At 39.8% G+C, this 15408-nt stretch overlaps 1 protein-coding gene across 5 annotated transcripts in view; it reads right to left on the reverse strand.

Moving 5' to 3' along the window:
- The window catches only part of slc2a8 (solute carrier family 2 member 8), a 29899-nt gene extending 14546 nt beyond the window's left edge, over window positions 1-15353 (reverse strand). For 2 of the 5 annotated variants that reach the window (XM_062960608.1, XM_062960605.1), the window contains exons 1-7: window positions 15136-15352; window positions 12218-12358; window positions 11725-11871; window positions 10119-10281; window positions 9823-10029; window positions 7209-7308; window positions 991-1205 (exon numbers count right to left, since the gene is read on the reverse strand). In XM_062960608.1, coding sequence (XP_062816678.1) covers window positions 991-1205; window positions 7209-7308; window positions 9823-10029; window positions 10119-10281; window positions 11725-11810 — 771 coding nt within the window. In that variant the 5' untranslated portion in view covers window positions 11811-11871; window positions 12218-12358; window positions 15136-15352. Of the gene's footprint in view, window positions 1-990; window positions 1206-7208; window positions 7309-9822; window positions 10030-10118; window positions 10282-11724; window positions 11872-12217; window positions 12359-15135 lie in introns of all 5 variants that reach the window. The other 3 variants (XM_062960609.1, XM_062960606.1, XM_062960607.1) reach the window with 3 other exon arrangements.
- Window positions 15354-15408: the final 55 nt, after the last annotated feature.

The raw sequence follows: 15408 nt of genomic DNA on the forward strand, positions 1-15408 counted from the left end.
CAGACACACATCCACCTCCGATGAAGTGTGAAACAGACATGCATCCGCCTCCACTGAGGTGGGAAAAAGACATGCATCCACCTCCGATGAGGTGTGAAACAGACACAAATCCACCTCCACTGAGGTGTGAAACAGACATGCATCCACCTCCGATGAGGTGTGAAACAGACACAAATCCACCTCCACTGAGGTGTGAAACAGACATGCATCCACCTCCGATGAGGTGTGAAACAGACATGCATCCACCTCCGATGAGGTGTGAAACAGACACAAATCCACCTCCACTGAGGTGTGAAACAGACATGCATCCACCTCCGATGAGGTGTGAAACAGACATGCATCCACCTCCGATGAGGTGTGAAACAGACACAAATCCACCTCCACTGAGGTGTGAAACAGACACAAATCCACCTCCGATGAGGTGTGAAACAGACATGCATCCACCTCCGATGAGGTGTGAAACAGACACACACCCACTTCCACTGAGGTGTGAAACAGACATGCATCCACCTCTGCTGAGGTGTGAAACAGACACACATCCACTTCCACTGAGGTGTGAAACAGACACGCATCCACCTCCACTGAGGTGCGAAACAGACACAAATCCACCTCCACTGAGGTGTGAAACAGACATGCATCCACCTCCACTGAGGTGCGAAACAGACTGACTACAAAATGGAGTCTTGAGTCTAAACATGCTCAGTACAATCACATGTCTATAAACCCCTCCCACACCAAAGAGGTACAGTTAAACTGGAATACAGGTTAGCAAATGTATACATTAACAAATAAATAGTGAAAGGCTTGGAAGGTTGCTATTTCCCATAGGATAGGGTGGTTCTACGGGCGCTTCTCATTCATCTCTCTCTCTCTCTATATATATATATATCTATGGTGGATGGCCATCTATCAGGAGGGATCAGGTAGTGTGACAGAAAGAAGGGGATGAGGCTGGATGACCTTCAGGGGCCCTTCCCACTGCTTCCTCACCTGTTCTCCCGCGTGGGCCTGGAGCTCCAGGCATTCCCGCTGATGCTCCACCAAAGGCCCTCGCAGGAAGCGCAGGGCGGCCACGGCTTCGTGTTCCCGCTTCTGCCGCAGGAGGAGAAAGCGGGGCGTCTCGGGCATGAAGGCCATGGACCCCAACAGGAGGCAAGGCGGGATGGAGCACAGCACCGCCAGCCAGCGCCACTCCAGAACCAGGCCTGAGAGAGAAACACAGCCGCCATCATCTTGGTGTGCTAAATCGGAAGGGGACCCCAGAGGTCCTTTAGTCCATCGCAGCAGGACGAGAAGCCCAAAGCCCAGCAGCAGACTCAGCCTGAAATCCAGGAATATCATTTGTATTCCCTCCCAGAGGGCATCCAGCCCACCCCATCTGACTTTTAATATACCTGCATTAATAATAATAATAATAATAATAATAATAATAATAATAATAATAATAATAAACAAGCAGTCAAAGAAGAAGAACATGCCCTGGCAGAATATGTCAAGCAAAGTGAAGAACCTGCTTTGATTGAAGTCAAAAATCAGAAACTCCTCAAAGCACAGCAGACAAAAAACCAGTACAAGAAAGCCACACTACAAACTAGAGCTGACAGCTGGCACAACAAAACATTGCATGGAAAGTTCCTTGACAAAATTGAAGGAAAAGCTGATAAGGAGAAGACGTGGCTCTGGCTCACGAATGGGACCCTGAAGAAGGAGACAGAAGGCCTGATCCTTGCAGCCCAGGAGCAAGACATCAGGACAAAGGCCATTCAGGCCAAGATCAAAAAATCAGCTGATGACCCAAAATGCAGATTGTGCAAGGAAACCGACGAAACCATTGATCATCTCCTCAGCTGCTGTAAGAAAATTGCACAGACAGACTACAAACAGAGGCACAACTGTGTGGCCCAAATGATCCATTGGAACTTATGCCTCAAGCACCACCTCCCAGCAGCAAAGAACTGGTGGGATCACAAACCAGCAAAGGTCGTGGAAAATGAACACGCAAAGATACTGTGGGACTTCTGAATCCAGACTGACAAAGTTCTGGAACACAACACACCAGATATCACAGTTGTGGAAAAGAACAAGGTTTGGATAATTGATGTCGCCATCCCAGGTGACAGTCGCATTGATGAAAAACAACAGGAAAAACTCAGCCGCTATCAGGACCTCAAGATTGAACTTCAAAGACTTTGGCAGAAACCAGTACAGGTGGTCCCGGTGGTGATGGGCACACTGGGTGCTGTGCCAAAAGATCTCAGCCGGCATTTGGAAACAATAGACATTGACAAAATCACCATCTGCCAACTGCAAAAGGCCACCCTACTGGGATCTGCACACATCATCAGAAAATACATCACACAGTCCTAGACACTTGGGAAGTGTTCGACTTGTGGTTTTGCGAAACGAAATCCAGCATATCTATCTTGTTTGCTGTGCCATACAACGTCGTTGTGTTGATAATAATAATAATAATAATAATAATAAATCTTGATAGCCCTAATTTTAAAAACATTTTATTGTGATTTCCCATCACATATTTTTTGTCGTGGCATGTCTTTGTCCTTGGCAGTTCAAAGACATGGTTCTTCAGTCAAACAACCGAGTTACCTGTGTGCTTATGAATATCACTTGTTCAAAGGATTGACTTCTAACAAGGTCATGCTTTTCTTGACAAGTGGTTTTCAAAAGGTAGTCTTTGTAAAGAAAGGTTAGATAGCCATCTGTTGGGAGGGCTTCGGTTGTGTTTTCACATGGTAGAAAGAAGGGGGTTGGACTCGATGGCCTTTGTGGGTCTGTCTCTCCCTGCTTTATATATAACTAGCTGTGCCCGGCCTTGCGTTGCTGTGGCGAAGTCTGGTGGTCTGGGAAATAAAGTATTGAGGAATTGGTGGTAGTTAAGATAAAGTGTAAAGGTTTTCCCCTGACATTAAGTCCATTATAAATGGGTTATATAGCTGTGTGGAAGGGCCTTGAGTCTACACTGCCATATAATCCAGTTCAAATCAGATAATCTGTATTTTATAGGCAGTGTGGAAGAGGCCTAAGTGAGGCCTAACGCTGCCTGTCCCCTGGGCTGAGTGGGTTGCTAGGAGACCAAGTGGGCAGAGCTTAGCCTTCTAACTGGCAGCAATTCGATAAAAACAATTCTTCCTCTCCCTCTAATTAGGACTTTATTTTTCTTTTTGTTGTATGAACGTAGAGGCATGGATGAGGGGTTGTGCTGCCAAGTTTAGTGTTTCTGGGATGTGTAGTGTTGTTGTTTTGTCCTAGGCCGAAATTTCATTACCCTTTTTATATATATATATATATATATATATATATATATTGTGTATAAACCCTTCCCAGTGGTGGAAAATCACAATAAAACTTTTTTGCTCTCTCTCTCTATCTATATATATAAAAGAGTGATGGCATCAGGGCAGTGGACAAAACAACAAAACTACAGGCCCCCCAACCTCGAAATTTGACAACACAACCCATCATTCACGGCTCTAGGTTGATACAACAAAAAGAAAAGAAAAATAAAGTCCTAATTACAGGGAGAGGAATAATAGTTTTTATCCAATTGCTGCCAGTTTGAAGGCTAAGCTCCGCCCACTTGGTCTCCTAGCAACCTACTCAGCCCAGGGGACAGGCAGACTTAGGCCTCACTTAGGCCTCTTCCACAGATTATCAGATTTTAACTGGATTATATGGCAGTGTAGACTCAAGGCCCTTCCACACAGCTATATAACCCATTTAGAATCTTTGAACTGGATTATCTTGAGTCCACACTGCCATATAATCCACTTCAGTGTGCATACTAAACATAAAGACAACCATACAACAGACATTCAATACCACCACTACCTCAACAATTTCTCACAAACACCACCAGACAACGCCACAGCAACGCGTGGCCGGGCACAGCTAGTATATATATATGTGTTTATACTGCAATACAGTATGCAGATATAACAAGGATTATGTATGCATGCAGTGCTTGGATGCTGCCACAAGAGGGCAGAATAGAGATGAGACAAAGTATTGTCTATCAATATATATCTATATCTATATATATTCCTTTTAAAAAGTTTTATTCTGATTTCCCAGCACCGGGAAGGGTTTATACAGTGTGTGCGTATGTATGTATGCATGTGTATGTATGTATTTATGTATGTATACACACACACACACACACACACATACATAACATACACATACATACTGCAATACAGTATATAGTAGGCTTGCTCAAATAATTCGTTTTCCCCGTTTACCGTTATTGATTCGTTATTTTCAATTGTTTTGAAGCAATATCGAACCTTGGTTGTCCACACGTCTGGATATCGCGGTTTCGAATCGCGAGAGGCCGTTTTTTCTAATTTCTTCGTTTTTTTCGTTAAGAAAAAAAGCTTTTGCAAAGCACCCAAACTCCTTTCCTTTTGCCCCTCAGCCAATGGGAGGCTCAGCCAATGGGAGGGGGCGAGGGGGAAGGAGGCCGAGGAGGAGGAGGAAGACGGAGGGGGGAAATGGCCGCCGCCGCCGCCTCTCCTCAGCTCAGTGCATTAATTAATTCGGCCTTAATGAGCCCCCTTCCAAGCCAAACCCACCAGAGAAACACCCTCAATGCAAACCTTGCAACGTCCTTCTCTCCTTCTTGGACACAAAGGCAAAGGGAGGAGGCACTTCGGGTTCCCAAGCGACCTGAAAAGAGCCATAGAGAAAGGGAGAGCCAGTGCGCATGCTCCACCCTCCAAGGCACACAAGGGGGGAGTTCGCATGGGAGCCGGAAGTGTTGGGGCCTCCGTCCCTCCCTTGCTTTTCCTCTTTGGTCTCCCTATCTTGAACACAGAACACGCATGAAAAAAAACACACCATAATTTCACAATATATAGTTTAAATAACAAAAGGAAGAGGAAGGAAGAGGCCCGGGATGCGAGGGGGTGTGGGCCAGGCCCGTCCTCGGCTGCTCCCAGGGGCCCAGATTCGCACCCTCCCTCCCCCCAATACAGGTCTCCAGTCCATACCACGCTACATGAACTTGAATGGATACTGTGGTTGTGTTGTCGAAAGCTTTCATGGCCGGGATCACACTGTTGTGGTATGTATTCCGGGCTCTATGGCCATGTGCCAGAAGCATTCTCTCCTGACGTTTCACCCACATCTGTGGCAGACATAGAGGTTTTGACGTCTGTGCGAAGCTAGGCAAGTGGGGTTTATATATCTGTGGAAGGTCCAGGGTGGGAGAAAGAACTCTTGTCTGTGGGAGGCAAGTGTGAATGTTGCAATTGGTCACCTTGATTAGCATTGAATAGCCTTGCAGCTTCAAAGCCTGGCTGCTTCCTACCTGGGGGAATCCTTTGTTGGGAGGTATTAGCTGGCCCTGATTGTTTCCTGTCTGGAATTCCCATTTTCTGGGTGTTTCTGGGAAGGTAATGGCACTCCATGTAGTCATGCCGGCCACATGACCTTGGAGGTGTCTATGGACAACACTGGCTCTTGGGCTTAGAAATGGAGATGAGCACCAACCCCCAGAGTCAGACATGACTGAACTTAACGTCAAGGGATACCTTTACCTTTACCTACACACACACACACACACACACACACACACACACAAGCAGGGACTATATATATATATACACAATATATATCACACACACACCAATTTAACAAAGTTTCAGCCACAAAAACAAAGTTTCTGAAGTAGAACAATGACTTTCACAGTAAAGACAACCCAATTTAACAGGAAATAAGACTTTCAAACCAGGAACAGATTACTGCAATTATTAAAAAAAGGTTTATTATAAAAGCTATGAAAATTTGCCAAAAATCAGAGGATAAGGGAAACGTTCCACATTTTGGTGAGCTATCAGTGTTAAATGTGTTCTACCACTGTACCAAGTTTGAAGAAGATCACTCAAAAAATGAGGGCGGGAGAGCCCCCTAAGTCCCCCCCCCTTCGGGCTGTTTTTGGGCCACCGCGCATGCGCGTCCGCCATTAACGAATTAATTTTGAAAATAACGAATTTTCGTTAATTTCGAAAAATTTTGGGGGCCAAATTCGTTATTAGCAACAAAAACGAAAAACTGCCCCCTCTAGTTTTGAAACGAGTTTAGAATCAAATTTTTCATGGATCGATCAAGCCTAGTATATAGATATAACAAGGATTATATATGCATGCAGTGCTCAGATGCCACCACAAGAGGGCAGTATAGATACATATAATATTATGTTATACAATAGAATACTAATAGTAATACCATATAATAATATTAATTATATGGTATATATTACATATTATATAATAGTATAGTGGTATAGTTCAATACAGTAATATATAATGCTAATATTGTGTTATGCTAATAATATAATATATTGTATGTACATACAGCTGCTCTGAGTCCCCTTCGGGGTGAGAAGGGTGGGATATAAATTTAGTAAATAAATGCAGTAAATAAATAATTAATTTTAGACTTAGGCTCGGCCAAAGTTTGACATGACTTGAAAGCACACAACAACAACAACAACAACAACAACAATCCTAATTAACTTGACTATCTCATTGGCCAGTAGCAGGCCCACACTTTTCATTGAAATCCTAATAGATTTATGTTGGTTAAAATTGTTTTCATTTTTAAATATTGTATTCTTTCGTTGTTGTTGTTGTTGTTGCACTACAAATAAGACATGTGCAGTGTGCATAGGAATTTGTTTGTATTTTTTTTTCAAATGATAATTCGGCCCCTCAACAGTCTGAAGGATTGTGGACCGGCCCTCTGCTTAAAAAGTTTGGGGACCCCTGCAGTAGAGTCTCACTTATCCAAGCTAAACGGGCCGGCAGAAGCTTGGATAAGCGAATATCTTGGATAATAAGGAGGGATTAAGGAAAAGCCTATTAAACATCAAATTAGGTTATAATTTTACAAATTGAGCACCAAAACTTCATGTTAGACAACAAATTTGACAGATAAAGTAGTTCAATACGCAGTAATGTTATGTTGTAATTACTGTATTTACAAATTTAGCACCAAAATATCACGATATATTAAAAACATGGACTACAAAAATGGCTTGGATTATCCAGAGGCTTGGATAAGCGAGGCTTGGATAAGTGAGACTCTACTGTATATCTATTCCTTTTTATTGTTTTATCCTGATTTCCCAGCACTGGGAAGGGTTTATCCCAGATTTCCAACAGAGACAATTATAAGACATTGCCTACCAGCCGTATACGCTCCCAAGATGCCGATCACCACCATCAGCTGAACACAGGAGCCCAGCATGCCACGAACACCGGAGTGAGCGATCTCGGAAATGTAGATCTGGGACACAAAACCAGGAAGAGATTTGCATTATTATTATTATTATTATTATTATTATTATTATTATTATTATTAATCTTATTTTTAATAATTTTATTGAAGTTTTACCTTATAAGATAGAGTAAGTTAACATCGAAAGAGTGAGAACATTTGATTGTATAGAAAGTAGGAAAACTGAGATAAAAAAGGATCAAAAAAGGAGAGAGAAAAAACAAAAACAAAGCTAAAGTGTCCATATTTGTATAAAAAAGAGAAAAAATAATAATAAAAAGGTATGAGTTTTAAAAAAAAGTTTGTTGACTTCCTTCTTATTCTTGATAGCCCTAATATTCAATTTAAGTTAACTTATTATTGTTTTAAATTTACTTCCCCTCTGTCTTTTTCTTATCCTTAAGATCGATTCCTTTCAACAAATGAGGTCTATTTTCATCTGTTTCAAATAGTCTTTTACGAGGTCCCAATTTGTTTCTTTCTTGGGAAGGCTTTGGTTGGGTGACAACCACATTATTATTATTATGACACAGCAAGATAGACATGCTGGATTTCGTATCACAAAATCACAAGTCGAACACTTCCCAAGTGTCTAGGACTGTGTGATGTATTTTCGGATGATGCGTGCAGATCCCAGCAGGGTGGCCTTTTGCAGTTGGCAGATCGTAATTTTGTCAATGTCTTTTGTTTCCAAATGCCGGCTGAGATCTTTTGGCACGGCACCCAGTGTGCCCATCACCACCGGGACCACCTGCACTGGTTTCTGCCAGAGTCTTTGAAGTTCAATCTTGAGGTCCTGATAGCGGCTGAGTTTTTCCTGTTGTTTTTCATCAATGCGACTGTCACCTGGGATGGCGACATCAATGATCCAAACCTTTTTCTTTTCCACAACTGTGATGTCTGGTGTGTTGTGTTCCAGGACTTTGTCAGTCTGGATTCGGAAGTCCCACAGTATCTTTGCATGATCATTTTCCAATACTTTTGCAGGTTTGTGATCCCACCAGTTCTTTGTTGCTGGGAGGTGGTACTTGAGGCATAAGTTCCAATGAATCATTTGGGCCACGTAGTTGTGCCTCTGTTTGTAGTCTGTCTGTGCGATTTTCTTCCCACTTCTTAAAGTGTATAAAGCGAAGGTTACCCCCATGCTTTTATATGGAGCTGAAGTTTGGGGTCTAAACCAGGTACCATTATTAGAGCAATCACAATCACAGCACCTGCGAAGTTTTCTAGGCGTAGACAGGACGACCCCAGCTGCTGCAGTAAGAGCGGAACTGGGAGTATACACAGTTGATGGCTTATCTAAAACCAGGGCCTACAACTACTGGATAAAATTGATTGCCATGGCAAATGATAGAGTGCCAAAACTGTGCCTGTTAGAGCAGATAGAAAATCAACATCAGTCCTCTTGGCTAGTTCATCTGACAAAATACATTAGGAGTTGTGGACTTCCAATTCGGTATCCAAATCTCTTAGAAGAACTAGACCCAAAAATAGTTGCTCAACGAGTACTGGATATAGAAGGCCAAAAAGACATGGCTACCCTGAGTAAAGCTGGCTCATTGAAATGGTTAAGCCGTTTTAAACATACTTTCCAAACAGCCAGGTATCTAAAGACAGAAATGCCTAAACACCTCAGGAGGGTATTGACCAGAGCCCGTTTTGAGCAGCTGGATACGATGGTCAAACACAGAAGGTTTAATCAAGTTCCATACAATGAACAATTTTGTATTTGTGGAGCATCAGAGGTGGAGGATATCGCACATGTACTGTTTGGCTGTGAATTGTATAAGAAAGAGAGAGACCAAAACACACTGGGACCCACATATTAAAATTTCATTTTTGTTGGCCGGCCAGAATCCTAAAATAACACACAAAACAGCCCTTTTCCTATTCAAAGCCACACAACTGAGAATTGCATATCTGGAATCAATTGGGGTAAACTGTGGAGGTGATGCAGATATTTGACCTGAACGGGGTCTTGTTAACAGCTTGTTTATTTTAACTTCTTTTTTTACCGCGGGTTGTATGTTGTATGTTGTATGTATGTCTATGTGTTAAATGTTTTGATACGGCCGATGGGCTAATCAATAAAACGTGATTTTTTTTTTACTGTGCAATTTTCTTACAGCAGCTGAGGATATGATCCATGCAAAAGGCCACCCTGCTGGGAACTGCACGCATCATCCGAAAATATATCACACAGTCCTAGACACTTGGGAAGTGTTCGACTTGTGATTTTGTGATATGAAATCCAGCATATCTATCTTGTTTGCTGTGTCATAATAAAATAATATTAATAATAATATCTGCCTAGAAGATCTGGTGGCAGAGGATTCTTACAAGTAAAACAAGCAGTCAAAGAAGAAGAACATGCCCTGGCAGAATATGTAAAGCAAAGTGCTTTGATTGAAGTCAAAAATCAGAAACTCCTCAAAGCACAGCAGACAAAAAACCAGCACAAGAAAACCGCACTACAAACTAGAGCTGACAGCTGGAATAACAAAACATTGCATGGAAAGTTACCGGGACGACCAACGAGGTGATGCCGCTGGCCACTCCAGTCAGGACCCGTCCCAGGTAAAGCATCCAGGCGTTCTGCGCCGAGAGGATGACCGTGAAGCCGAAGACGAAAGGAACGGCGCACAGCATCAGGGTCAGCTTCCGGCCCGTCCGCTCCACCAGGAAACCTCCCAGGATCCCTCCGGCAGCGGCACCCAGCGTCACGACAGACTGGATCCCAAAGAGAAGGAAAGAGAGGGGAACAACCGAGCCCAAGACTCCCACGAGACGGGACAAGGGTGGGGATAGATCATACTGACCCCAAACCAAGAGGCCTGGCTGTCGTCCAGTCTCAATTCCGGGCGGCTGCTTTGCTTCAAGCTGGGGATGGCCGGGGAGCTGTAGCCCAGGACAAAGCCAAAGCTGAGCGGCCCCAAAACAGACGCAAAGGTGGCCAGGTAGAGTCCCTGATTCTGGACTTGGCTGCAAGGAGGCACAAAGGAGGAGGAGGAGGAGGAGGATAATTACTATTAGTTACAGTTATAGTGTATTGTTCTCCATCAAAGGAGACCCAAAGAAGAGATGTAAACAACACCCTTCCCAGCGGACTGCAATTAGTTATTATTATTACTGTTATTAAATACAGTTATATTATATTGTTCTCCATCAAAGGACACTCAAAGAAGAGATGTAAACAACACCCTTCCCAGTAGACTGCAACTAGCTATTAATTATTAATCTATTATTATTAATATTATTAGATGCATTTATATCCCATCAGAGGAGACTCAAAGGAGAGATGTAAACAACACTCTTCCCAGTAGACTGCAACTAGCTATTAATTGTTATTAATCTATTATTATTATTAATATTATTAGATGCATTTATATCCCATCAGAGGAGACTCAAAGGAGAGATGTAAACAACACCCTTCCCAGTAGACTGCAATTAGTTATTATTATTACTGTTATTAAATGCAGTAATATTCTATTGGTCTCCATCAAAGGAGATTCAAAGAAGAGATGTAAACAACACCCTTCCCAGTAGACTGCAACTAGCTATTAATTGTTATTAATCTATTATTATTATTAATATTATTAGATGCATTTATATCCCATCAGAGGAGACTCAAAGGAGAGATGTAAACAACACTCTTCCCAGTAGACTGCAACTAGCTATTAATTATTAATCTATTATTATTATTATTACTGTTGTTATTGTTATTAGATGCATGTATATTATATTTTTCTCCATCAAACAAGACTCAAAGATGTAAACAACACCCTTCCCAGCAGACTGCAATTTGCTATGGTTATTAATCTATTATTATTACTATTATTAGATGCATTTATATCCCACTTTCTCTCCATCAGAGGAGACTCAAAGGAGAGTTCTAGACAACACTCTTCCCAGTAGTCTGCAATTAGTTATTAATTATTATTAATCTATTATTATTATTATTATTATTTATTGTTGTTGTTATTATATGCATTTATATTTCTCCATGAAAGAAGACTCAAAGATGAGATGTAAACAAGACTATTCCCAGTAGACTGCAATTAGTCATTAATATTATTATTCTATTATTATTATTAGTTATTATATGTATTTATATCCCATTTTCTCTTTGAGGAGGCTCAAAGAAGAGATGTATACCACACCCTTCCCAGCAAACTGCAATTAGTTATTAATATTAATTATTATCAATCTACACAAAGAATGACTATTATTGTTATTATTAGTGCTATTAGATGTAAATATATTGTAAAGTTAAAATAAGTGTGCATGTGTATTTATGTTTGACCTTCTTGGATGAAGCTCTAAGCACAGAATGCAAGCAAAGCAAAAGGATCTAGAACCGTGAAACGTCCCTTAAGGGACACAAAATTGACACAATATTTGTCTAAGAAAGCACATCAAACGGACCTTAAATAATTCTCCGATTGCAAGGACCTCTCGTCTGGTTGCGGTTGAATTTCGCCCAAAAGCGGCCTGGATTCGTCCGAAGACATTTTCCTCTCCTTGAATCAGAAAGCAATGCTATCCAGCAAATAGCCAAGATGGCCTTAAGCCCTAGCAATAAACAAAGAACAACACACACAAGGACGAAGCAAACATCAGTCTCGTGACCGACTGGGCTTCCTCGGCAATGATTTACAGCCTTCAAAAGGAAGGGGAAATAGCACAAAAGTTAAGCTAAAAGCATGACCCAAACTTCTCCAAAGATCAGCAAGATAAAAAGTAGATAATTGAGGAACAGAAAGAGCTGAAAGGAAGGTTTTGAGTAGTTCTCAGGGTGATGGCAAAACAAAAGAGAACTGAACAAAGGACTATTGACAAATCTACAGCCGAACCCTATATGGTCATATAGTTTGCAATATTATGGTTGCCTCGTATTTAAAAAATAATACATATCTACCTGGGAACTGATTGGGTTTTCTTGGGCAAGTCGCTCACTTTCAAAGGAAGGCAATGGCAAGCCACATCTGAACAAATCTTGCGGAGAAAACCCTCTTGACGATAAGTATGCCTTACGATTGCCAAATATATCAGAAACAACCTGAAGAGACACCAACAACAAAGAGAATTATTATTTTAGCTCAACAGTAGTAGTAGTAGTAGTAGTAATAATAATAATAATAATTTGGAGAAAGCACTCTAATCAGTCTGCTTTATGATTGGCATATATATGAGAAACAACCTGAAGACACAACAAACAGAATTACTATTTTAGCCCGTGTGTGTGTGTATGTGTGTATATGTGTGTGTGTGTATATATATTTATATATAATACCGCAGTAATAATTCCATTACTATTTTAGCTGTGGGTGTATATATATAAAATACCTCAGTAATAATAATTACTGTACTATTTTAACCTGTGTGTGTGTGTATATATATAATACCACAGTAATAATTCTCATTATTATTTTAGTCAGTGTCTGCAGTAATAATTCTCATTACTATTTTAGCCCGTGTGTGTGTGTGTGTGTGTATATATATCTGCAGTAATAATTCTAATTATTATTTTAGCCCGTGTGTGTATATATATATAAAATACCGCAGTAATAATCACAATTACTGTACTATTTTAGCCTGTGTGTGTGTATGTATGTATATATATATATATATATATAAAACATACATAACTATTTTAGCCCGTGTGTATGTATATGTATGTATGTATATGTATGTATATGTATGTATATATGTATATATCTATATCTATATAAATATAATACCATAGTAATTATAATTACTATTTTAGCCCATGTGCATGTATATGTATGTATATGTGTGTATATACAGTAGAGTCTCACTTATCCAACACTTGCTTATCCAACGTTCTGGATTATCCAACACATTTTTGTAGTCAATGTTTTAAATACATCATGATATTTGGGTACTAAATTCGTACCCAATTACTACATAGCATTACTGTGTATTGAACTACTTTTTCTGTCAAATTTTCTGTCAAATAACAAGATGTTTTGGTGCTTGATTTATAAAATCATAACCTAATTTGATGTTTAATAGGCCTTTCCTTAATACCTCCTTATTATCCAACATATTCGCTTATCCAACATTCTGCTGGCCCGTTCATGTTGGATAAGTGAGACTCTACTGTGTGTGTGTATATATATATATATATATATATATATATATATATATATATATATATAATACCATAGTAATAATAATTACTTTTTTAGCCCGTGTGTATGTATATGTATGGATGTATGTATATGTGTGTGTGTGTGTGTGTATAGTACCACAGTAATAATTATCATAACTATTTTAGCCCCTATGTGTGTATAATACCGCAGTAATAATCATAATTACTATTTTAGCCTGATACCGTAGTAATCATCATCATCTTGCGGAGAAAACAGGTAGGCCTGATTTACAATTGCCATATACAGTAGAGTGTCACTTATCCAACACTCACTTATCCAACGTTATGGATTATCCAACGCATTTTTGTAGTCAATGTTTTCAATGCATTGTGATATTTTGGTGCTAAATTCGTAAATACAGTAATTACTGAGTATTGAACTACTTTTTCTGTCAAATTTGTTGTATAACATGTTTTGGTGCTTAATTTGTAAAATCATAACCTAATTTGATGTTTAATAGGTTTTTCCTTAATCCCTTCTTATTATCCAACATATTTGCTTATCCAACGTTCTGCCAGCCCGTTTATGTTGGATAAGTGAGACTCTACTGTGTATATATATATATATAATACCATAGTAATAATAATTAATTTTTAATTATTTTTAATAATAATAATTTTTAGCCCATGTGTATGTATATGTATGGATGTATGTATATGTATGTACAGTAGAGTCTCGCTTATCCAACGTAAACAGGCCGGCAGAATGTTGGATAAGCGAATATGTTGGATAATAAGGAGAGATTAAGGAAAAGCCTATTAAACATCAAATTAGGTTATGATTTTCCAAATTAAGCACCAAAACATCATGTTATACAACAAATTTGACAGAAAAAGTAGTTCAATACGCAGTAATGCTATGTAGTAATTACTGTATTTACGAATTTAGCACCAAAATATCATGTTGTATTGAAAACATTGACTACAAAAATGCGTTGGATAATCCAGAACGTTGGATAAGCGAGTGTTGGATAAGTGAGACTCTACTGTATATGTGTGTGTGTGTGTGTATAGTACCACAGTAATAATTATCATAACTATTTTAGCCCCTATGTGTGTATAATACCGCAGTAATAATCATAATTACTATTTTAGCCTGATACCGTAGTAATCATCATCATCTTGCGGAGAAAACAGGTAGGCCTGATTTACAATTGCCATATATATTAGAAACAATCTGAAGACACAACAACAAAGAGAATTACAATTTCAGCTCATATATACAGTAGAGTCTCGCTTATCCAACATAAACGGGCCGGCAGAATGTTGGATAATAAGGAGAGATTAAGGAAAAGCCTATTAAACATCAAATTAGGTTGGATAATAAGGAGAGATTAAGGAAAAGCCTATTAAACATCAAATTAGGTTGTGATTTTACAAATTAAGCACAAAAACATCATGTTATACAACAAATTTGACAGAAAAAGTAGTTCAATACGCAGTAATGCTATGTAGTAATTATTGTATTTACGAATTTAGCACCAAAATATCATGATGTATTGAAAACATTGACTACAAAAATACGTTGGATAATCCAGAACGTTGGATAAGCGAGTGTTGGATAAGTAAGACTATACTGTATATGAGTAAGAAGTATTTAAAAGGAGCCACTCTAAGGAGAAAACACTAAAAAAGGAAAAGGAAAAGGCAGGAAAGCTCACCTTCAAACCAGCCTTTTAAAGCCCGGCTTCTCTCTCTCATTTCCGCCACATCAGCTACTAGGCGGAACGAATAAACGAGCGCGATGTTTCCCGCAGGGGGACGTCAATAACAAAAACCGGACCGGAAGAGTGCGCCGTTGAATTGGCGCCCCCATGGCGGCTGCTTCCGGTTGGGCTTCTCTAGCCCAAATCAGAGCTGATTGACATCCCGATGCTATAGTGATAGAAAGGTTAGAGTCATACATTGAGAAAGAAATAGAATACAAGTCAAGT

Source organism: Anolis carolinensis, unplaced genomic scaffold (assembly GCF_035594765.1).
Source record: "Anolis carolinensis isolate JA03-04 unplaced genomic scaffold, rAnoCar3.1.pri scaffold_7, whole genome shotgun sequence".
Taxonomy (NCBI): Eukaryota; Metazoa; Chordata; class Lepidosauria; order Squamata; family Dactyloidae; genus Anolis; species Anolis carolinensis.